Source organism: Lolium rigidum, chromosome 4 (genome assembly GCF_022539505.1).
Source record: "Lolium rigidum isolate FL_2022 chromosome 4, APGP_CSIRO_Lrig_0.1, whole genome shotgun sequence".
Classification (NCBI taxonomy): Eukaryota; Viridiplantae; Streptophyta; class Magnoliopsida; order Poales; family Poaceae; genus Lolium; species Lolium rigidum.
The window spans coordinates 189,305,501-189,328,115 of record NC_061511.1 but is presented as its reverse complement, the minus strand read 5'-3'; the positions used below and the strand labels follow the sequence as shown (position 1 = coordinate 189,328,115).

The following is a 22,615-nucleotide window of genomic DNA, read 5'->3' as shown; positions in this document are numbered from 1 at the left end:
ATCAGGACCCTTGCGTTTCCGCAATAGATCAAACCACATAGGCCCGTTTTGTGACAAGGAATTTTACGCAGAAGGGCAAATCATCAAGTGCCAAAAGAAAACAGGGGCAAGAAATGAAACACAAAGTAAAAGAGGACAAATCATCAACTGCCAAAGAAAACAGACACAAAATGTAAAGCCACAAAGTAAAAGAGTGCAAAAAGATCAAGTTGCAAAGTAAACAGAGGCAAAAAAAAAAAAAACTCCCCTTTTGCAATAGACTCTTGAGTCACACTCTCCTCCCAGTGTCCCACATCTCCAGAAACTCCGATCTTTGGCAATGTCGCTCCACCAGCGGCCGCACCAGAAGCCGCTGGGCGCCGCCGACTCCCTCCCCATCTCCGCCGCCGCAGCCAACGCAGGCCTTCCTCCCCGGCCTTTCCCCCTCCTCACGCTCCCCTACCTCTTCTCCCTCCTCGCGCTCCTCCTCCTCCTCGCGCTCCTCTTCCCCTGGGGCCCGCCCCGCCACGCCGCCCCGGCCTCCCCATGGCGCTCCTACACGCTCCAGGACGCCGCAGCCTTCGCCGCGGCGGCCGGCAACGGCACCATCATCCTCGCCGCCGTCTCCGGGCCCTACCTCCCCTTCCTCTCCAACTGGCTCATCAGCGTCCGCCGCGCCGGCCGCGCCGACCAGGTGCTCGTCGTCGCCGAGGACTACGACACCCTCGAGCGCATCAATGCCGCGTGGCCCGGCCACGCCGTCCTCGTGCCCCCCGCGCCCGACGCCCAGGCCGCTCACAAGTTCGGATCCCAGGTGAGGACAATTTTTTTTGTTTCAGCTTAAACCACGAGCTGTTCGATGAAATGTCCACGTGCGTGACCACGCCTGGCCGGTGTGTGAATGAGTGCAGGGGTTCTTTAACTTCACCTCGCGGCGGCCGCGGCACCTGCTGCAGATTCTTGAGCTGGGGTACGCCGTCATGTACAACGACGTCGACATGGTCTGGCTTGCCGACCCGTTCCCATATATCGTCGGCACTCATGACGTGTACTTCATGGACGACATGACTGAGGTATGTATAATTGCTGTGTTTGTAACTGGGGCTGTTGGAAGAGTATCTGATGATGTTGGGATTGTCGGTGCAGGTGAAGCCACTAGATCATTCACATGCTCTGCCGCCGCCAGGTAAGAAGGGGCGGCCGTACATTTGCAGCTGTATGATCTACCTGCAGCCAACAGAAGGGGCAAAGCTGTTGCTGAGGAAGTGGATCGAGGAGCTCAAGGAGCAGCCCTGGTCCAAGAAAGTGAAATCAAATGATCAGCCAGCATTCAACTGGGCTTTGCTAAAGACTGTCGGCCAGGTTAGAGGCATCTAAGTATTTCTTGTGGCATGCAAGTATTTTATTTGAACTTCGTTTTGTTGCATTTGTTCCTTGTTTGAACAAACTAGTGGCATTGAGTTAACTGGTCAACGGGACCAGGGCAGCTTAAAATGTAAATTTGTTTTGATATATGCTTTGTGGTCTAAGTCAGTTGAAGAACCAAAGAACTCAAATCTTGATATCAATTTTGGCTTATGTAAATGGCTTGTTTACATATGAAAAGTTTGAACACAATGGTGTTTTAGCACTCAATAGTTGTGAGTTAATCATTCATACATCATGAAACAAACTTTATTTCTTGTGGCATGCAAGTATTGAAATTTATTTGTTGCATTTGATTAAACTGAGTGTATGCATTTGTTTCTTTGCTTGAACAAATGTGGCAGAAGGTTGGTCAATGCGTTCAGGGCTGCTTAAAATCTAAATTGGTTTTGCTATATGCTTTGTAGCTTAGGTCAGTTTATAACTCCCCAAGCCAGTCAAGATTGGTTTAAATTCTGTTTACTTTTCAAGTTCATGATACTAAAGTGTAAAGATAAGAGTTTGAGTCCGATGTCATGCATATGATTCTGTACCAAATCTGCCGAGGCCGCACACAGGAAGTAGACAGTGATCAGGCTAGTGTCCTGGTGGGACATTGTTCAAAATGTCAGATATCACGCTTGGCCTGAAAAGCAAAAGAGTTATATGACCAAATATCCGTCGGTTATTCAGTATCGGTAACCAACCGAAATCACAATATTGGCCGATATATCAGCATGTACAGATAATATTTAGTATTTAAAGCCAGGTGCACTCTGAACTCCCTAGGCTAGTAGGGAATGCTTTTTAAAATTGTATTGTGCAAGGTTAGGAGACTAGGATATAAGAGTTAATCATTCGTATATACAACAAAATTATAACTACATCATGAAAGACACCAAATAGATTAATCTTTTGAACTTGGAAGCAGAGTGTAAATGTTTATCTCTGCATGGTAAAGTAGTTAACGTTTCTCTTTGACTTGATATTTGTTCCTCTTCAAATTTATTCCACTTTGTTTGATCTCCGTCTTGATCAGCTCTTATCTCCATCTGAAACATCGCCTAAAATCTATTCATTCCTCGTGGTATGTATATTGCAGATTTTAGTGACCCCCAAACTCTAATATTCTGTTCTTTAATGCTACTTTGAGTTGTTGGTGTCATGTGCTTATGAAACAATACCGTATAATGTTGGACTGGAGTAACTATTTTAGCATGATCTTGGTTTTAGCTTCTAAGCCACAGTTTGTAGTTGCTAAACTGTGTTGTGTACTTGTATTTTATTGTATTGTGCTGTGCTTATCTTATAATTTGCTGTTGAAATTTAGCCACAAAAGTTGGCAGAAGTGGATGAAACAAACACTAAATTGGGCAAAATCTGGTTGGTCGACAAACATGATTACCATAATCCACCGCAATGTCAAACGCGGCTTAAGTTGTTGTCTTCAATGTGGACTTCAATAGACATGCATTGGTTGTACTAAGCTTTGCAATTTTTAATGTGTAATTGTTCAATAATAACCTTTCTAAGGGAGTAAGTAAAAGGAAGTTCATAACTGCTATGACATATTGTCACGTATGATTACGAACTTTCTGTAAATATATCATATTTATTGATAACTTCTATGTCATGTACGATTACGAACTTTCTGTAAATATATCATGTTTACTGTTTTTTTCTATCAATATCATTGCTGCATTTAAGTTTTTGATTTACGTTATGGGAATATCTTCTTCTGGAGGCCTTTTATGGACAGAAACAAGGCATGGTACACAGCAAAGTGTTTTATTCTGTTTTCCAGAATATTTTTGTGGATTGTTGTCTCTAAGCATATGTCCTTTCTAAAACTACTAATATAGGATATGCTTGCAGGTGGATGTGTATCTGCTACCCCAATCTGCTTTTCCAACTGGAGGTCTATATTTCAAGAATAAAACATGGGTCAAGGAGACGAAGGGCAAACATGTCATTATACATAACAACTACATAACTGGGTTTGAAAAGAAGATAAAACGCTTCCGCGATCATAAGCTCTGGCTGGTGGATGAACACAGTGACGAGTCACCACTTGGTAAACTATGAACAAGCTGTAATGGCTAAAGTACATCTCTCCTTGCTACAGGGCCACAATTTTGTAGCCGGTATTTTACTGGCAGGGGCTGCTGAACCAGATTTTGGACGATCTTCCACATGGAATGCAACAACTGAATGTGATATCTGAAAGCTGAAGATTCTGTTTGTACATCAAGACACCCTCGGGAGTTACCTTTACTGGTGTAGTTTGTCTTTAGAAACACACTTGTAACGAAAATTGCTGGTTTGAGATCAGTCAGACCTTAGGGCAGGAAGGAGGAGGTAATGTAGGTACGCATATTGTGCACATCCATTGATTCGTTCACTTTGTATAGCATAGTAGTTTTGTGAGGCTGTATCATTATTACTGGAAAGCAGTGTATCATTGTTTAGTCTTGGGTCCTTTTACAAATGTTATTGCTTGTCATCAGTTTCAAATACATGTCCATTGAGTGTCGTGTGTCTTCAATTTGCATTCACACTCCGATGATGATACGCTTTTCTGATCATTTGTGGAATAGGGCATTCATCATCTCTTTCGAAGATCTGATTGAAACACCAGGCTCCTATTCTAACACTGGAATATCTTTCCATCTGAGCGGCATTGAAATGTACTCTTATGTAATTTGTATATTGTTTCCTGGTTCCATAAGGGCACTGTGGAACATCATTCGTCCACTTTCACAAGGCACGTGCCAAAATGAGGTTGCTCATATCATTGATCATTCTTATCTTTTCGATACGTCGCACGCCTGAGAATCTGATCTTCTCATCAGCAGAACGACTGCAATTAGATTACTGGAATCCCAAGCTAGCGTCGGCGGAAGCCAGAGCGGCTACTGTTGTAGGACCCTTTCCTTGATGCCTCCCAGCTTTGCTTTCCGTAGGAGCAACGCCGTTGCCTTGGCCTCACACAAGGAACACCGGTGGAGCAACGGGCTCACAGATATATGCTACCCCTGCCCCCGTGCTTTCCTGTGCACACAAATCCCTCTTTCTTCTTTCTCTCGTCACCAAAGGAAAACCAATCCAGCCATCTGCGTCGACGAGATGGGTCAGGTCGTCGCCAAGGCGAAGCAAGGTATGATGAACACCACGGGCTCCTGCCCAATAAAATCTTGGGTAAATCATCTCTTTAAATGCATGCATGCTAGTTTGGTTTGGTATCTATCCATTGTTGCACTGCAAGATGGCACTATATTTTGCAAGAACTCATACGCCTAGACAGCTAGACTCTGTTTGGAATGCCGGAATCTCACTTGACTCCCCTGGGAATTCAACTACTGCCGTGAAATTCCTGTGAGTGAGGTCCAAGTTATTGAACGGAGATCTTAGCACGGGTAATGTTTATGGCAGGTGCCGAGCAGGCGACGCAGAAGACCGATAAGGACGGCAAGGTTGTGCCTAAACCTAGTGAGGCCAAGGAGCTCATCAATTTTATGGCGAAAAACTACGAGACTAAAGTCCAGAGCGCAAAAACCTTCGACGAATTCTACCACGCCATTTATGAACTCATCGAGTAAGCTTTCATCTCACAACCTGGAGAACAACGGTATGCAGTACTGTTGTATCAGCCTCGAAAATATTTATTTCAGGGAGCAGTACAAATTTGTATTATAGTTGAATTATTCGATACATGCATGAACTCTCATGTGATTCCTTGTGTTTTCCGGATAAAATGTGCATCCATGAGTATAAACAGGGGTAGATTAGCTGGGTCAGATTCGTACCATGCCGTTGATTCCTCATTGAGAAATATAAAAACAACTCGATCTTTATTACCTAGAAAAACAGGATCTTCTTGCTTCAGCATCGGTTGTTTCAAGAAAATTACCTGATACTAATCTCTACCTGTTATTTTCATTCTTATTCAGAATGTTCTGTGAAGAACGAGGGCAGTTGCAGTACAAGATGCCATCGAAAAAGAGACTTGAGGATGCGTACAAGGTCAGATATACCCTTTTTTAGAACGAAGGAAGTTCTCTGCTTTCTTTGGCATAGCTTCCCAACAGAGTTTGGCATCTTTCTTTCTTTTCAAATCTTTCGAAATACTAGATGTCATGACAACGAGGGAAAGTAATGCATCACATGTAACAAGTGCTCACCTTGACTAAGGCCATCTCTGCAGTGACATTTTCCCCCATTGCGCAAGCATGTGAAAGTTAACAAGAAGTCTCGTCCGGAGGGACGTGCACCCATGCAGTTTGTAGAAATTCGTAATGAACTCATGCATTTCGAAAACCATATGAACGCACCAAGAAGATAGGGAAGCAACAATGGCAAGGAGGTTTAAGGGCAATGCCCTGTGTACAACAGATATGACCAGTGATGAAAAATGTCCTAGTAATGAAGGAGCACTGATTTGGTTTTCCATCTGGTGCAGGCTGTTCACCCCAACGGTACAGCAAACCTGAGCAAGACGGACTTCATGAAGATCACCGAGAGTATCATCACGATGGACAGCTTCACCTTCGGCAAGGCCGCCCTTGACGTGCTGGTGGTCCTCTTCGGCGCCCCGGTGTGCGCGCTCCTCGCCAAGAGGATCATCCCGGGCCTCAAGTCCTTCTCCGACGACATGGTCATTCCTTTGGCCACCTCTGGCGCCGTTGTGTACCTTGCCAAGACCAACAAGCTATGAGCAGGCACAATGACAAAATTGTTACTGCTACTGCTAGCCACAGAACAAATAATGTGTCGACTCTCGAATAGTAGCGAACTAACGATACAATTCTGTGGTGGTTCAGTTGTGTTCAGATTGTAAAATTTGTAAAGATGTATAGTATTAAAACTTGATGTGGCATTACTGTGCTCTTCATGTAACACTCTCCAAGTATATATAATTCTGCGACTGTAACTCAAATTCAGAAATATTCAGAAACCAATTCAGATTGGGGCTTTCAGAGCTACTTTTGAAGATGAGATCATTCCTAGCTGTCGAGATGGTCCATGAGGCTAGCATCACAATGTTCATAGGCATGACATGTTGTTAACACGATCGATCCTTTTCGTATCAATGGCAGGACATGACATGTTCATAGGGGGCAGGGACACGATCTACAAGGCGATCGAATGGACGATGGCCGAGCTCGTCAAGAATCCTAGAGAAATGGAAAAGGTTCAAGCAGAGGTGAGACGAGTAGCTGGTGCGCAGGCATGCACGAAGGGCGAGCAACACGGAAGACACGCACGTACGTACGCCGCCATGCAGACGTAGAGTAGAGGGCAGCGGCGCCGGCCGGGAGCTGGTTGTCCGAGTCGATCGAGGACCTTGCAGACGTGCAAACAGAAACGCAGGCTGCACGGCCTTGCACCACTGAATCCGATCGCAAGATGGTCACGCAACCTGTCGAAACTCATTTGCCGCCTTCCATGTCGAGGTCAGGGTGCGCCGTTCCAACTTGAATCCGACTCGAGGTCAGGGTTTCACTTCCATGTCGATCGCCAATTCGCCATTGCGTGTATATATAGGTGCCGCCGATCCACACTGAGACGCATACAGCTCTTCCAAAGATCTCGCCTGCTTTCCAATCCAAGCGCGCGCGCCGCCGTCTCCTTCTACTCCGTCTCTAGATCGCGCGTGCTTTCCCCAGCAACCAAGCCGCGCGTCGTCGACCGAGCGCCATGCCCGCCCGCAAGCGACCTGCCGCCGGCAACGCGACGACCGCCCCAGGATCGACGACCTGCCGCAAGAGGAGCCGCGCCGACGAGTACGACGATGTGGCCTGCCTCGGCGAGGGCGGCTTCGGCGCCGTCGTCATGGCGCGCAACCGCGCCACCGGCAAGACCGTCGCCATCAAGCGCCTAACCTCGACGTCCGCGATCAGCGCCGCCGAGCTCCAGCGCGAGGCCGAGTTCCTCAGGGCCTGCAGCGGGAACCCTTACGTGGTCGGTTTCGAGGGCCTGGCGCGCGATCCAAGAACCACTGGCGGCCTCTCCCTCGTCATGGAGCACGTCGCCGGGCCGAGCCTCCACGCTTTCCTCTGGGACAGGCGCCACGGCCCGCCGCTGCCGGAGTCGACGGTGCGCGCATTCATGTGGAAGCTGCTGACCGGGGCCAAGCTGATGCACGCCCGCCACGTCGTCCACCGCGACATCAAGCCGGCCAACATCCTCGTCGGCCGAGACGGGGAGCTCGTCAAGATCTGCGACCTCGGGCTGGCGGTTTCCGTCGTCGAGCCTCCGCCCTACACCCAGGCCGGCACCCCGTTCTACATGGCGCCGGAGATGCTGCTGCAGAAGCCCGACTACGACGCGCTCGTCGATACCTGGTCGTTCGGCTGCGTCATGGCCGAGATGCTTGCCGGTGGCAACGCGCTGTTCCTCGGTGAAGATGGCTGCGTAGACGAGATATCCCAGCTGTGGAGCATAATCCGAGTGCTCGGGATGCCGGACGAGAGGACGTGGCCGGGGTTCAACTCTCTGCCGCTCGCCATGGCGCTGCAGCTGCTACCGCTACCGGCGGGGCACGGGCACAACAGGCTGCGGGATCTGTTCCCCGAAGACAAGCTGTCAGAGGAAGGGTTCCAGGTGTTGCAAGGGCTTCTCATGTGCAACCCCGACAGGCGACTCACGGCGGCCAAGGCGCTCAAACACCCATGGTTCGCTGCTCCTCGTCCCGCTCCCGCCGCCGTCGCGTTGCCGAGAAAGAAGGCGACTCCGCTCAGTTTCATCCCACCGACGGCACCAGAGAAGAACGTACTCAACATCCCAGTGGCGATGTGGAACGCACAACGAGTGTAAAACAGTTCAGTTGAACTCCTGCTTTCCTGTCGTAGAGAAACGACGATGTAATTAAAACTATTTAATGGCAGAGCTTGGATGATCGATCCATGTAAATCCTTGATCCAATTGTAAAGAAACGATATAACTGTTGTATACAGAATTTAACTGCAGTCCTCTTTTCAGATTATGTCATTGACTAGTTTAATTGGTAGAAATTAATAGATCCATTCTTTCGCTAAAAGAAATATAGATCCATTCTGTTCATATGACCTAAACGTTGTGCTAGAACTACAGTTCAAGTGTATGAAATTCAGAACGGCATGTTGAATTATATCCCACATTCTGCTGTAGTTGTGCATGTCCAGGTCCAACTGGTTGCCCAGATACAGAGGTGAATCGGCACTAGTTACAGTCTTACAGATACATGTATATATCAATCAATACAATGCCAAGAGATGGAAGTGCAGCCAAAGTGTTCTGAAGCTATTACACCTGGAGCAGGTAACACAAGGGACAGAGGTATCTATGTGATTTGAGAACAAAGTAACAAACTCAAAACTGAACATTCAGAACTCTGTTAACACCTACATCTGGCCTATATAACTCACTCCCAATGAGTGTAAAATGGCTACAAGTCCGTATCTACGAAATGTAATCAACTTATAGCAACTTCAGTTTTTCAAGAATCTGTCCACCTCTTGGAGTGCCAGTAGATTGACACCCAGGACCAGAGGAGGAACATGACGCTGTAGTCTGGAGCCTCATCAGGCAATCCACCTACTGTCAGTGGCAGCCACACGTACCTCGAATCTCTCAGCTCGGAATGGTTCCACTTCCACCGGTCAGCCATGAAGATGAGTGTTAGATGTATATATTTGTATCTTGTAGTTTTCCCATATGTCAGGGGCTTCCTGCATATTTGCATATGTACTTGTACTATATATTGTGGTCTTTGGCCCCTGGTAATACAACAAGTCTATTACCCTAACATGGTATCAGAGCTGTAGGTTAGCTCCTCTCCTCGCAGCCGCTGCCGTCGCCCGCCCCGGCCTCCTGCTGCCGCGCCCGGCCGCCGCCGCTGTCTCTCTCTCGCCGTTCGGTCGCCGCCGCCGCCTGGCAACCGCCGCCCGTCCCCGTCCCGGCCGCGTCTGCCGCCTCCTTCCGCCGCGCCCGGCCACCGTCCCGCCGCCGGCCGCTCCCGTCCCGCCGCCCGCCCGGCCCCCGCTGCTGCCAGTCTCTGGCTGCCCGCCCGGCCCCGCTACCGCCCGTCTCCAAGGCCGCTGCCGCCCGTCTTCCAGTTTCGTCTCGATTTCGATCTAGTTCCGAGCGTCTCGTCCAAAAAAAAATGTCTTCTATCTTGCGATTCCTCGCCGCCCGGTGATTTTTGATGGCACAAATTATCCCGATTTCGCTGCCTTCATGCGTGTCCACATGCGCGGTCTTCGTCTTTGGGGTGTGCTTTCTGGCGAGATCTCCTGTCCGCCGGCTCCTACGTCGCCTATTGCACCGACGCCCGTTGCACTTGTCTCCGATGCTACTTAGGAGGTCAAGGATGCAGCCAAGAGTGCTGATGATACTGCTCTGGCTGAGTATGACCGGAAGGTCCAGGAGTATTCTACCGCTGTTGCGACGTACCGGCTGGATTTGACTGACTACACTCAGTGGATAGATGAGGATGCTCGTGCTGCTGCTGTTCTCACTTCCAGTGTTCTGCCCAGCATGTTGTTGAGTTCATGGCTCTTCCCACTGCTGCTGCTCGATGTAGGATAACGTAGCATAGAAAACAAAAATTTTCCTACCGCGAACACGCAATCCAAGCCAAGATGCAATCTAGAAGACGGTAGCAACGAGGGGGTATCGAGTCTCACCCTTGAAGAGATTCCAAAGCCTACAAGATGAGGCTCTTGTTGCTGCGGTAGACGTTCACTTGCCGCTTGCAAAAGCGCGTAGAAGATCTTGATCACGATCGCTTCCGGCGCCACGAACGGGCGGCACCTCCGTACTCGGTCACACGTTCGGTTGTTGATGAAGACGACGTCCACCTCCCCGTTCCGGCGGGCAGCGGAAGTAGTAGCTCCTCTTGAATCCGACGGCACGACGGCGTGGTGTCGGTGGTGGTGGAGAAATCCGGCGGAGCTTCGCTTAAGCGTGCGGGATGTGGTGGAGGAGAGAGACCGCTAGGGTTTGGGGAGAGAGGGGGTTGGGCGCCGGCCCTCTAAGGGGTGCGGCCAAGGCTGAGCCAAAGAGTGGCTGCCCCCTCCCTCTCCTCCTCATTATATAGGTGGAAGCCCCAAGAGTTCTAGTCCAAGTCTTCGAATAAGACCCCAACACTAAAACCTCCCATATGTGGGAAACCTACTCAAGGAGGGAGTCCCACTCAAGGTGGGACTCCCACCTTTCCTTGAGGTGGGGTGGCCGGCCACCTCTAGGTGGAGCCCACCTGGGACTCCTCCTTTAGGGTTTGGTCTGGTCAAGCTTGTGGAGTCCTTCCGGGACTCCACTTTCCATAGTGCGTTTCTTCCGGACTTTTCTAGAACCTTCTAGAACCTGCCATAAATGCACCGGATCATTTCCAAACTTGGAATATGACTTCCTATATATGAATCTTATTCTCCGGACCATTCCGAACTCCTCGTGATGTCCGGGATCTCATCCGGGACTCCGAACAAATATTCGAACTCCATTCCATATTCAAGTTCTACCATTTCAACATCCAACTTTAAGTGTGTCACCCTACGGTTCGTGAACTATGCGGACATGGTTGAGTACTCACTCCGACCAATAACCAATAGCGGGATCTGGAGATCCATAATGGCTCCCACATATTCAACGATGACTTTACCGATCGAATGAACCATTCACATACAATACCAATTCCCTTTGTCACGCGATATTTTACTTGTCCGAGGTTTGATCTTCGGTATCACTCTATACCTTGTTCAACCTCGTCTCCGACAAGTACTCTTTACTCGTACCGTGGTATGTGGTCTCTTATGAACTCATTCATATGCTTGCAAGACATTAGACGACATTCCACCGAGAGGGCCCGGAGTATATCTATCCGTCATCGGGATGGACAAATCCCACTGTTGATCCATATGCCTCAACTCATACTTTTCGGATACTTAATCCCACCTTTATAGCCACCCATTTACGCAGTGGTGTTTGGTGTAATCAAAGTACCTTTCCGGTATAAGTGATTTACATGATCTCATGGTCATAAGGACTAGGTAACTATGTATCGAAAGCTTATAGCAAATAACTTAATGACGAGATCTTATGCTACGCTTAAATGGGTGTGTCCATTACATCATTCATACAATGACATAACCTTGTTATTAATAACATCCAATGTTCATGATTATGAAACTAATCATCCATTAATCAACAAGCTAGTTAAGAGGCATACTAGGGACTTCTTTGTTTGTCTACATATCACACATGTACTAATGTTTCGGTTAATACAATTATAGCATGATATATAAACATTTATCATAAACATAAAGATATAAATAATAACCACTTTATTAATGCCTCTAGGGCATATCTCCTTCAGTCTCCCACTTGCACTAGAGTCAATAATCTAGTTTACATTTGTAAAGATATAACACTTTGGCCTTCTGGTGCTTTATCATGTATTGCTCACGGGAGAGGTTTTTAGTCATCGAATCGACACGCTCGGAAACGTATGTATTTTGTAATTCATTTGCGTCTCAACGCATCACTCATTTCCAAATGAGTTGGCATTAAATATGTTTGGTCTTACGGTGGAACCTTAATTCCGTGAGTCTGAAATATGTCACTAATATTGTCACACACAATATAGCTTCAAAGTTCCGACTCTGTCGAACTACACCAAGTTCTCAAAAAACCTCTTGACTTAACATCCTTTGTCATTGTCAAAATAATGACATACTCGCCTTCTTATGTAGAATCCGTCACAATATTTAGAACTCTTCTAAATCTAGCATAGACAACTTCTAGCTCATTGTGCTACCTTTTAAACAACACTTAGTCTAATTTGAGATTGAAATTATATTTTATATGTGACAAAACCAATATCGGTGTAACACCTTACAGCGATTTGTTTGTCATTTCTTAATACAAAAATATATATATATATATCCTTAGTTCTTCTAAAGTACTCAAGGATATTCTTACTCGTCGTCCAATGATCATCATATGAATCATTCCGGTATATGCTCATAACACTTTATAGCACATGATATCTGATTGTGTACATATTATTCGTGATCTATAATCACTCATGTGTTTTTACTCATTGAGTGTCAGATACACTCAAATCTTGTTAAACCTTCACATGACAAGAACATTTTCTTAATATTTCTATATTGAACTACTTCAATATCCATCATATGTACTTTGACTTAAACTTATTTATATGTTTCAATCTATCTTCATAGATCTTGACACTAAATTTGTTTCAGTCCATATCCTTTCATTGAAGTTAATTCTCAATGAAACCTTTTTAATCAAGTATATAATTACATCATTTATAACCAACTATATGTCACCTACATAAAGTATTATAAATGTGTCTTAGCGCTCCCACTTAATTTCTTGCAAATGCAAGCCTCTTCATCGTCTCTGATGAAATCAAAAAACTCTTTGACTATTTCATCTGGTGAAGATTCCAACTCCGCAATACTTACTTCATCCAATTGAAGTTCGTATACCTATCTAGTATTCCACGGACCAGCAAAACTCTTGGTTGTATCTTGTATACACCTTTAATACATACTTCGATAAGTAATGTATTTTGCCATCCTACTAGCATATCTCATAAAAGAAATATGTAGTGATTACTAGAATAATCCACATAGACTATAAGCATTGCTACGAAAGATCTAATCTTATCGTAGTCAACTCTTTGAACTTTGTCGTAAACAATTTTTCAACAAGTCGAGCTTCTTCAAAGCTATTTCATCTAAGTCTATAGATCCATTTACTTTCAAAAAGTATTCATCTATTATGGATTTCATGGCGCATGGCCATTTTAACGGAGTCAGGGCCCATCATAACTTCTTTGTTTTGTAGTTGGTTTATCATTGTTCAAAATCAATCCTTTGTCCACAAATCATTTATTTGATCACAAAGTAAACCATACCTACAAGGTTCAATATGTACTTCGATCTCCATGGCTAAAACACTTTGTAGTCATGAGAGCCATGATCGTCGTGGCCGCTTCCGAAACCAATTCCGATGCTGCGCTACTCTGATCATTATGCTTAGGTTCATAAACCTTATCAAATTATATTGTCCTCCCACTCAAAAACTTCACTCGAAACAATTTCTCGGAAATAAGAAACATTGACAAACACTTTTGTCTTTGTCTCATGGGAAGAATTCCCAATTAAATCTCTAGGATAACCAACAAAGACATTCATCCGATTTTGGTTGACTATTAGGGTTTATACCCATACCATAACTTGTATGGTGTCATTTCAACGGATCATGATGATGCTCTATTTAATGTAAAAGCGGTAGTCACTAAAGCATAATCCACAAAAATATAATGGCGTCATAATATTTTATCTCATCATTAATCCAACAAGGTTTGGATACATATCTCGGATACTATATCATCATTATGATACTCCAAGAAATGTGAGTTGTAGAACAATTTCATAACTCTCTTAGATGTTCGCTAAAACTCGTAATTCAAATATATCCACCATGATCCAATCATAGATATTTGATTTTTCTATTACGATGATTTCCACTTCATGCTGAAATTTATTTGAATCCTATTCAAATGTTTCAAACTTTTCCTTATTGAATATATCCACATATATACTCAATTCATTGTTTGAAAGTTTTCATGAAGTAGAAGAATCTTCCGCACACAACTATGCCCAGTGAACCACATATATCATTATGTATGTTTTCACTAAGTTAGTTGCCCGTTCAACTCTTCGGCCTATGAACGGTATTTCGGTCATTACCTTTTAGAAAAGATTTTGCAAGTGCCAAACGATTCAACAAATCGAATGACTCCAAAAATCCATTTGCATGGAGTTCCTTCATGCGATCCTTTCTAACATGACCTAAATGGCGGTTCCACAAATAAGTGGAATTCAAATCATTTGCCTTATGGCATTTTAGCGTCGGTGTTATGTATGTGTGTTTCACCATTAAGATTTATAATAACTTATCCATCGTATATGGAGTAATGTCATAATTTGAACAACTCATTGTTTTCATTTGACCGAGCAAAATAACAATTATTAAGTTCTTTATTATAAATTCTAAGGGCTAGATAGAATGCCAACGACGAACATAATAACACTTTATTTTGTTCCGAGCGTACATTTCTATCATATTCCTTGTCGATCACTTAGGCCATTGTATTCTTGTATTGCGTTGTTTTGTATGACACTTCATACCAACCAATATAGTAATAATATCCAAGAATTTCATAGTGTGACCTAACTAGGAATACAACCATAACATGTATATCATTTATATACACCTGAGCTAGACTTTCTAGTCTTTTCTTTCTTTCTGCCAAAATATCTTTTGCAGTTTTTCTTTTAGCTTTCCTCATTATTCAGAAAAACACTTCAACATTAATAACTTCTAGGTTTGTTGGTCTAATACCAATAACCTTGAGGTTCTTATTATGAAGTTGATCATCATATGACAAGTGTTCTATATTTCACTTATTAGTAACTAAGATGAACAATTTCACTCATAATTTTATCCATCAATTCATGACAACTTTTTGAGACCATGTCTGTACATGCTAGGCTCATAAAGTTTAACCTTAGTATTTGCATGTGCAAATCTGGCTTGCACCCGTTGTATGCACACGTAGAATCTATCACACCCGATCATCACGTGATGCTTCGAAACTACGAGTCTTAGCAACGGTGCATATTAAGGATGGTCACTTCATGGATATGCGAATATCGTTAGTGCCCCAATAGTTGGAGGATTGGGACGCCTTGCGTCTTCAACCTTCGTACATTCCCATAAAACTTATGAGTTTATGTAGTCTCACCAAATTATACTCTATCATCTTGCAATAAGGTCTTAGATATCACATATATCTCATACCTTGATTATTTCTGAAAACTAAATTTTCAGCTCCTTATTTTTCAAACAGATTTGAATTTCAAGTTTCACGGAGACAAGATAACTTTAGGTACTAATTGAAACCATAGCTATTTGAATCAACAATGTGAGGTTTACTAAAAGTTTGCAATAGGACTTAATCATTTCTTGATTCATTAACAATACGGTACCAATCCGTAAAGTTTCTTATCAGATTTTAACAGTATTTCTATCTCAATAACAAGACTAGCGCATGGTAGAAAACGGATGCCAATACTACAAAATTAATTCAAAATACTACTCGGACTATGTTTATGATAATTAGTTCATGTTTTAATCTAATTACTAATGAACTCCCACTTAATACAACATCCCTCATAGTTGTTAAGTGGTACACGATCCAAATCCACTACACCAAAACCGATCATCACGTGAGATGATGTAGCTTCAATGGTGAACATCAACATGTTGATCATATCATCCATATGACTCGTGTTCAACCTTTCGGTTTCCGTTGTCCCGAGGCCATGTCACGTACATGCTAGGCTCGTCAAGCAAACCCAAGTATTCCGCGTGTGCAACATGGCTTACACCCGTTGTATGTTGAGTTTATCACACCCGATCATCACGAGATGCTTCAAAACTACGAACAATGCAACGGTGCATACGAGGGAAGAACACTTTATTATCTTGATATTAATGTGAGGGATCATCTTATAATGCTACCGTCGCGATCTAAGCAAAATAAGATGCATAAAAGGATTAACATCACATGCGGTTCATATGTGATATGATATGGCCCTTTTGTCTTTGCGCCTTCGATCTTCATCTCCAAAGCACGGACATGATCTCCATCATCAACGGGCATGATCTCCATCATCGTCGGCGTAGCGTCAAGGTTCATGGCGCCGTCTTCATGGTTGTTCACCTCATGTAGCAACTATTACAACTACTTTGAAATACTACTCAACATGAAATTTAAAGACAACCATAAGGCTCCTGCCGGTTGCCACAATACAATAATGATCATCTCATACATATTCATCATCACATCATGGCCATATCACATCACCAAACCCTGCAAAAACAAGTTAGACGTCTCTAATTTGGTTTGCATATTTTACGTGGTTTTAGGGTTTTCGAGTAAGATCTAATCTACCTACGAACATGAACCACAACGTTGATACTAATGTTGTCAATAGAAGAGTAAATTGAATCTTTACTATAGTAGGAGAGGCAGACACCCGCAAAGCCTCTTATGCAATACAAGTTGCATGTCGAACGAGGAACAAGTCTCATGAACGCGGTCATGTAAAGTTAGTCCGAGCCGCTTCATCCCACTATGCCATAAAGATGCAAAGTACTCAACTAAAGATAACAAGAGCATCAACGCCCACAAAACCATTGTGTTCTACTCGTGCAACCATCTATGCATAGACACGGCTCGATACCCACTGTAGGATAACGTAGCATAGAAAACAAAAATTTTCCTACCGCGAACACGCAATCCAAGCCAAGATGCAATCTAGAAGACGGTAGCAACGAGGGGGTATCGAGTCTCACCCTTGAAGAGATTCCAAAGCCTACAAGATGAGGCTCTTGTTGCTGCGGTAGACGTTCACTTGCCGCTTGCAAAAGCGCGTAGAAGATCTTGATCACGATCGCTTCCGGCGCCACGAACGGGCAGCACCTCCGTACTCGGTCACACGTTCGGTTGTTGATGAAGACGACGTCCACCTCCCCGTTCCGGCGGGCAGCGGAAGTAGTAGCTCCTCTTGAATCCGACAGCACGACGGCGTGGTGTCGGTGGTGGTGGAGAAATCCGGCGGAGCTTCGCTTAAGCGTGCGGGATGTGGTGGAGGAGAGAGACCGCTAGGGTTTGGGGAGAGAGGGGGTTGGGCGCCGGCCCTCTAAGGGGTGCGGCCAAGGCTGAGCCAAAGAGTGGCTGCCCCTCCCTCTCCTCCTCATTATATAGGTGGAAGCCCCAAGAGTTCTAGTCCAAGTCTTCGAATAAGACCCCAACACTAAAACCTCCCATATGTGGGAAACCTACTCAAGGAGGGAGTCCCACTCAAGGTGGGACTCCCACCTTTCCTTGAGGTGGGGTGGCCGGCCACCTCTAGGTGGAGCCCACACGGGACTCCTCCTTTAGGGTTTGGCTGGTCAAGCTTGTGGAGTCCTTCCGGGACTCCACTTTCCATAGTGCGTTTCTTCCGAACTTTTCTAGAACCTTCTAGAACCCGCCATAAATGCACTAGGATCATTTCCAAACTTGGAATATGACTTCCTATATATGAATCTTATTCTCCGGACCATTCCGGAACTCCTCGTGATGTCCGGGATCTCATCCGGGACTCCGAACAAATATTCGAACTCCATTCCATATTCAAGTTCTACCATTTCAACATCCAACTTTAAGTGTGTCACCCTACGGTTCGTGAACTATGCGGACATGGTTGAGTACTCACTCCGACCAATAACCAATAGCGGGATCCGGAGATCCATAATGGCTCCCACATATTCAACGATGACTTTAGTGATCGAATGAACCATTCACATACAATACCAATTCCCTTTGTCACGCGATATTTTACTTGTCCGAGGTTTGATCTTCGGTATCACTCTATACCTTGTTCAACCTCGTCTCCGACAAGTACTCTTTACTCGTACCGTGGTATGTGGTCTCTTATGAACTCATTCATATGCTTGCAAGACATTAGACGACATTCCACCGAGAGGGCCAGAGTATATCTATCCGTCATCGGGATGGACAAATCCCACTGTTGATCCATATGCCTCAACTCATACTTTTCAGATACTTAATCCCACCTTTATAGCCACCCATTTACGCAGTGGTGTTTGGTGTAATCAAAGTACCTTTCCGGTATAAGTGATTTACATGATCTCATGGTCATAAGGACTAGGTAACTATGTATCGAAAGCTTATAGCAAATAACTTAATGACGAGATCTTATGCTACGCTTAAATGGGTGTGTCCATTACATCATTCATACAATGACATAACCTTGTTATTAATAACATCCAATGTTCATGATTATGAAACTAATCATCCATTAATCAACAAGCTAGTTAAGAGGCATACTAGGGACTTCTTTGTTTGTCTACATATCACACATGTACTAATGTTTCGGTTAATACAATTATAGCATGATATATAAACATTTATCATAAACATAAAGATATAAATAATAACCACTTTATTAATGCCTCTAGGGCATATCTCCTTCACTCGATCAGTGGGCTTTTCTTCGCCAGCGCTATCAGCCGTCTGGGGATGCTCTTTACCTGTCTGTGGTTCGCCAGGAGCATGCTCTTCAGCAGGGTGATTCCACTATTGATGAGTTCTATACTCAGAGTGCTGCTATTTGGCGTCAGCTTGATTCTCTTCGTACAGCTGTGTGTGCCACCTATCCCTGCTGTTTGACTGTGCGCGCGGATCTGGAGTTTCAGCGCGTATTTGAGTTCTCGTCGCGGCTCCGCAAGGAGTTTGAGCCGCGTCGTGCCCAGCTGCTCGCCCGTGGTCGTGTTCCGCTCTCTGAGGTCCTGTCTGAGCTTCGTGCTGAGGAGACTCGTCTTCGTGGTGCTGGTCATCTTGAGGTTCCCTCTGTACTTGCTGCTTGTGGTCCTCGTGTGCCGTCTGCTCGTAGTTCTCCTGTGCCGTCGGCTTCGTTGCGGTCTCCAGTACCGCTGATACTCTCTACTCCTCCGGTCCAGGGCCAGAGTCAGCCTCAGCAGCCTCGTGGTATGACAACACCTCCTCGTCCTCCTTGCGCCTACCGTGGCAAGTCTAGCCACGATGTCTCTAGCTGCTGGAGGAGGGATCCCAGCTTACGTCAGCAGTACCATGCTCGTAAGCAGGCTGGTTCTTCAGGATCTTCTGCTGTTGCACTGTCTGATCAGGACATTATCCGTGGTCTTCGTGGTCTGCTCGCTGCTACAGGCTCTTCCTCGTCGGGTACTGCTGGTTCTGTGCCTAGCTCTTCTAGCACCGCGCGACCATCACCTTCTACACAGTCAGGTACGTCATCCCCGTGGTTGCGCGTGAAGCTCATGCTGCAAGTGCTCTTGGTCCATCGACTCCTCGAGGTGAGTCTCCGGCGAGTGGTGGCGCCGGCGCGTTGGACTCGTTGATGGTTGATCACATTTGGGAACTTCCGTTGCTTGAACATTGGCTATGATCGCGTTGATCGCGCTGTGGTGTAAAAACTATGAATTATGCATCACATATTTTTGATGTGCTATGTTTGATCTGAAATTGTTGTAAAATTGTTGTCTAAAACCCTGTTTTGAGGGGTTGACAACTCATATTCTGTTTTACGGGGTGGGGATACGGGGTCCGCTAGCTCTGACGAGTTTTCAGCCGGTGAAAAGTGAATACATAGTGTTTTACGGGGTGGGGTTACGGGGTCCTCTAGCTCTGACGAGTTTTCAGCCGGTGAAAAGTGAATACAGGGCCCTCTACTCGTATTTTAAGGGGCAGAAAAATACGGGGTATGTTATGCTAGCCTTACATGCTATAAGATTTTGACATTCTAAAGGGATTCTTTTCCTTTTAGAAAACCCAAACAGTTCAACTGTATACATTAGATGTAGGTTATTTTCGGTCGGGCAGTCGGACCGACTCGTTTTAGAAACTATGTGTTCTCTTAAAGTAGATATTAAGAAGATTTTGCCTCAAGTTTAGATTTTTTTTTTAAATGCCACAAGTTCAGAATCTAGACATTTTCTTTTCAATTTAAACGTTCATAGAAGGTATATACACACCATATAATTATTCATTAGTTCTAATTTTATAATGTATAGGGCCCTGGATCTATTTTTTTGTCACTTTTTAGGTTTTTTGTACTGCTATGATGATTATTTATATATCGATAAAATTTTCGTGAAATAAATAAATAACCCAAGGTTTCGCCTCGATTCTTAAAATGTCCAAAGGAGAAAGCTCGAAGGGGTTCACCATATGCACTGAGGGCCATCGGCCATGACGTGCAGCTGGTCCTTGGCTTGGCTAGTGAACTCCGTGTCCGATTGTGCTGTACGTACGTGACGCGTATCTGTATGCGACTCCGTGTCCAACCGTGCTGTAGCATGTACATACATCTAGCTATGGTCCCCGATTCCGACCGATACCGCGAGTCCGTTTACGACTTCCCCTTCCTGGTGTTTGAGCTTTACGTTGCTGGTTCCATAAATACAAGAGAGGAGCGCATCGCAGTCTCGCAGAAGACAAAGTTCGATGATCCTCGCCGCGCGGCAAAGTACCACACAGAAACCGACTCGACGATCCGCGTCCGCAACATAAGCACTAGAGGCAATGAAGCTTCATACGGCCGTCCTGGGCGTCATCCTCCTCCTGGCCCTTGTTCTAAACCCCAATGGCGTTGAGGCACGGCCTGCTCCTGCCGACGGCCATCAGAAGAAGTCGTCAAGCTACAGCCTTTTCGTCTTCGGGGATGACTTCGCCGACAATGGGAACCTCCCGCTAACCGATCCCGTCACCCAGATGTCGCGGCAGTGGGCGTACCCCTACGGCTCCTCCTATGTTGACGCCGATGGAAACCCACGACCAAATACTTCGTCGGGACGCTTCTCCAACTATAAAATTCAGTCCGATTTCATTGGTATGCACCTTATGATTGTTTCAACTAGCTAGTATGATTATTTATGATTGCCAATTGGCTATAGTATATATACTCACACGTGTGATCTCTTGTAACTTTCAGCAACGATCCTGGGGCTCGAGGAAGCACCTCCAGCCCACGCCCTCACGGCGGAGAAGGCCTGCGACCCTTCCGGCATGACCTTCGCTCATGGTGGTGCTGGCGTGCTGGATACCACGTCGGCACACAAGGTACCCACCCTCGCCAAGCAAGTGGACACTTTCAAGAAGATGGTTAAAGATGGGATCATCTCAGAGAAGCAACTGAGTCGCTCCGTGGCCCTCGTGGCCATCTCCGGCAACGACTACTACGGGAACACCGGCGTGATTGGCCTGAGTGCCCCAAACGATGTAAGTAGCTACCAGCAGACCAAACTTTGAACAATTCATTTATTTATTTATCTCTGCTTCTTGCTTACTAATTTTGATACTATCATGTATGTATTCAGATCAATGCTTATATTGCGAAGGTGACCAAGGAGATTGCCGACAATGTGGACCAAGTGCAGAAGCTCGGGGTGACAAAGGTTCTTGTCAACAACTTGCACCCAGTCGGTTGCACGCCATCGCAAACAAGGACCAACAACTACACCGCGTGCGATGTTTTCGGAAACCTAGGTGCATATGTCCATAACAATAACTTGAAGCAAGTGATGGCAGCAAAGAAGAATGTCCACGTTGTTGACCTCTACACCGCCTTCAGTAACATCGTGGATAATGTGCCTGGTACGTACATCCATGCATGCATCTGCAAGTCTCAATGCTATTAAGGATAAGATTTCTAATCTATGTATTTGGTTGTGTGCTTGAAATTGATGTGAACAATTTTATCTGATGTACCTATAGGTAAAGGCCAAGAGCTATCCAAGCAATTCAAGCGGAAGTTGTCGCCGTGCTGTGAGAGTTTCGATTCAAAGGGTTACTGTGGACAACAAGGCGAGTCGTCGGAGCTTCTTTACAGCGTGTGCGACAAGTCCAACAAATTTTTCTACTGGGATGACATGCACCCAACACATACAGGGTGGGAGGCAGTGATGAAACAGGTTGAGAAGCCCTTAGGGGAGTTTATAGATCAAAACTAGCTAGGTTCCAGGATCTTCGTAGAGCCATGCGTGATGCCTATTTTTTGTTTCCTTTGGACTGTATCTTGGACTACTTAAAGGCTATAGTTTTTTGAACTCTGTAATAATATTATATATTTAAATGATTACTTCTTTTTTTGTGAAAATTTATGTTCATATATATAGAACAAATGAGTAGGTTCATAAAAAAATTATATGCAGATTGAATACTGGAAAAAGTGAATACTACATCATTGGCTATACGACATACATCATTGGATCAACTAGCAAGGTGACCCTCGCAAAGCGCACTATCTTTAGTTTGTCAAAATTAGTTGGAGGTTTTTTGTGCAATTTTAGTTAACTGTGCTAGCACGTGATCATATATAATAGGTGCTTAATCTAAGAAAATAGAAATCGGTAGGTAATGATTTATTTATTTTAACATTTGAATTTCTAAGGGCTTAATATTCAAATTTACTACTACCATACTTACAATATTCTTATGTCAAAATGAAGATAGATTCATCTAAAAAGATTCGATCTCCGCGATTTCTTTCAACTTCTATTAGACATTGAGAGTGAATTTATATTTTCGTCAATTTATATTAACCAA

General features: G+C 44.9%; 4 protein-coding genes across 4 annotated transcripts; all 4 read left to right on the top strand.

The window, feature by feature from the left end:
* Positions 1–319: 319 nt before the first annotated feature.
* Positions 320–3,874, top strand: LOC124648248 (UDP-D-xylose:L-fucose alpha-1,3-D-xylosyltransferase MGP4-like). The gene is made up of 4 exons (XM_047188041.1): positions 320–793; positions 891–1,052; positions 1,126–1,341; positions 3,259–3,874. The coding sequence occupies exons 1-4, from the start codon at positions 320–322 to the stop codon at positions 3,466–3,468; spliced, it is 1,062 nt and encodes a 353-aa protein (XP_047043997.1). The 3' UTR covers positions 3,469–3,874.
* A 556-nt stretch (positions 3,875–4,430) lies between these two features.
* LOC124648249 lies at positions 4,431–6,349 on the top strand. Its single transcript, XM_047188042.1, has 4 exons — positions 4,431–4,540; positions 4,816–4,978; positions 5,334–5,406; positions 5,843–6,349. The coding sequence occupies exons 1-4, from the start codon at positions 4,510–4,512 to the stop codon at positions 6,095–6,097; spliced, it is 522 nt and encodes a 173-aa protein (XP_047043998.1). The 5' UTR covers positions 4,431–4,509; the 3' UTR covers positions 6,098–6,349.
* Positions 6,350–7,080: 731 nt separating this feature from the next.
* On the top strand, positions 7,081–8,199 carry LOC124647941 (putative cyclin-dependent kinase F-2). Its single transcript, XM_047187785.1, has one exon. It carries the CDS (start codon positions 7,081–7,083, stop codon positions 8,197–8,199), a length of 1,119 nt encoding a protein of 372 aa, XP_047043741.1.
* Positions 8,200–20,593: 12,394 nt separating this feature from the next.
* LOC124708375 (GDSL esterase/lipase At5g03610-like) lies at positions 20,594–22,020 on the top strand. The gene is made up of 4 exons (XM_047240052.1): positions 20,594–20,900; positions 21,003–21,289; positions 21,388–21,664; positions 21,785–22,020. The coding sequence occupies exons 1-4, from the start codon at positions 20,594–20,596 to the stop codon at positions 22,018–22,020; spliced, it is 1,107 nt and encodes a 368-aa protein (XP_047096008.1).
* The last annotated feature ends 595 nt before the right edge of the window (positions 22,021–22,615 follow it).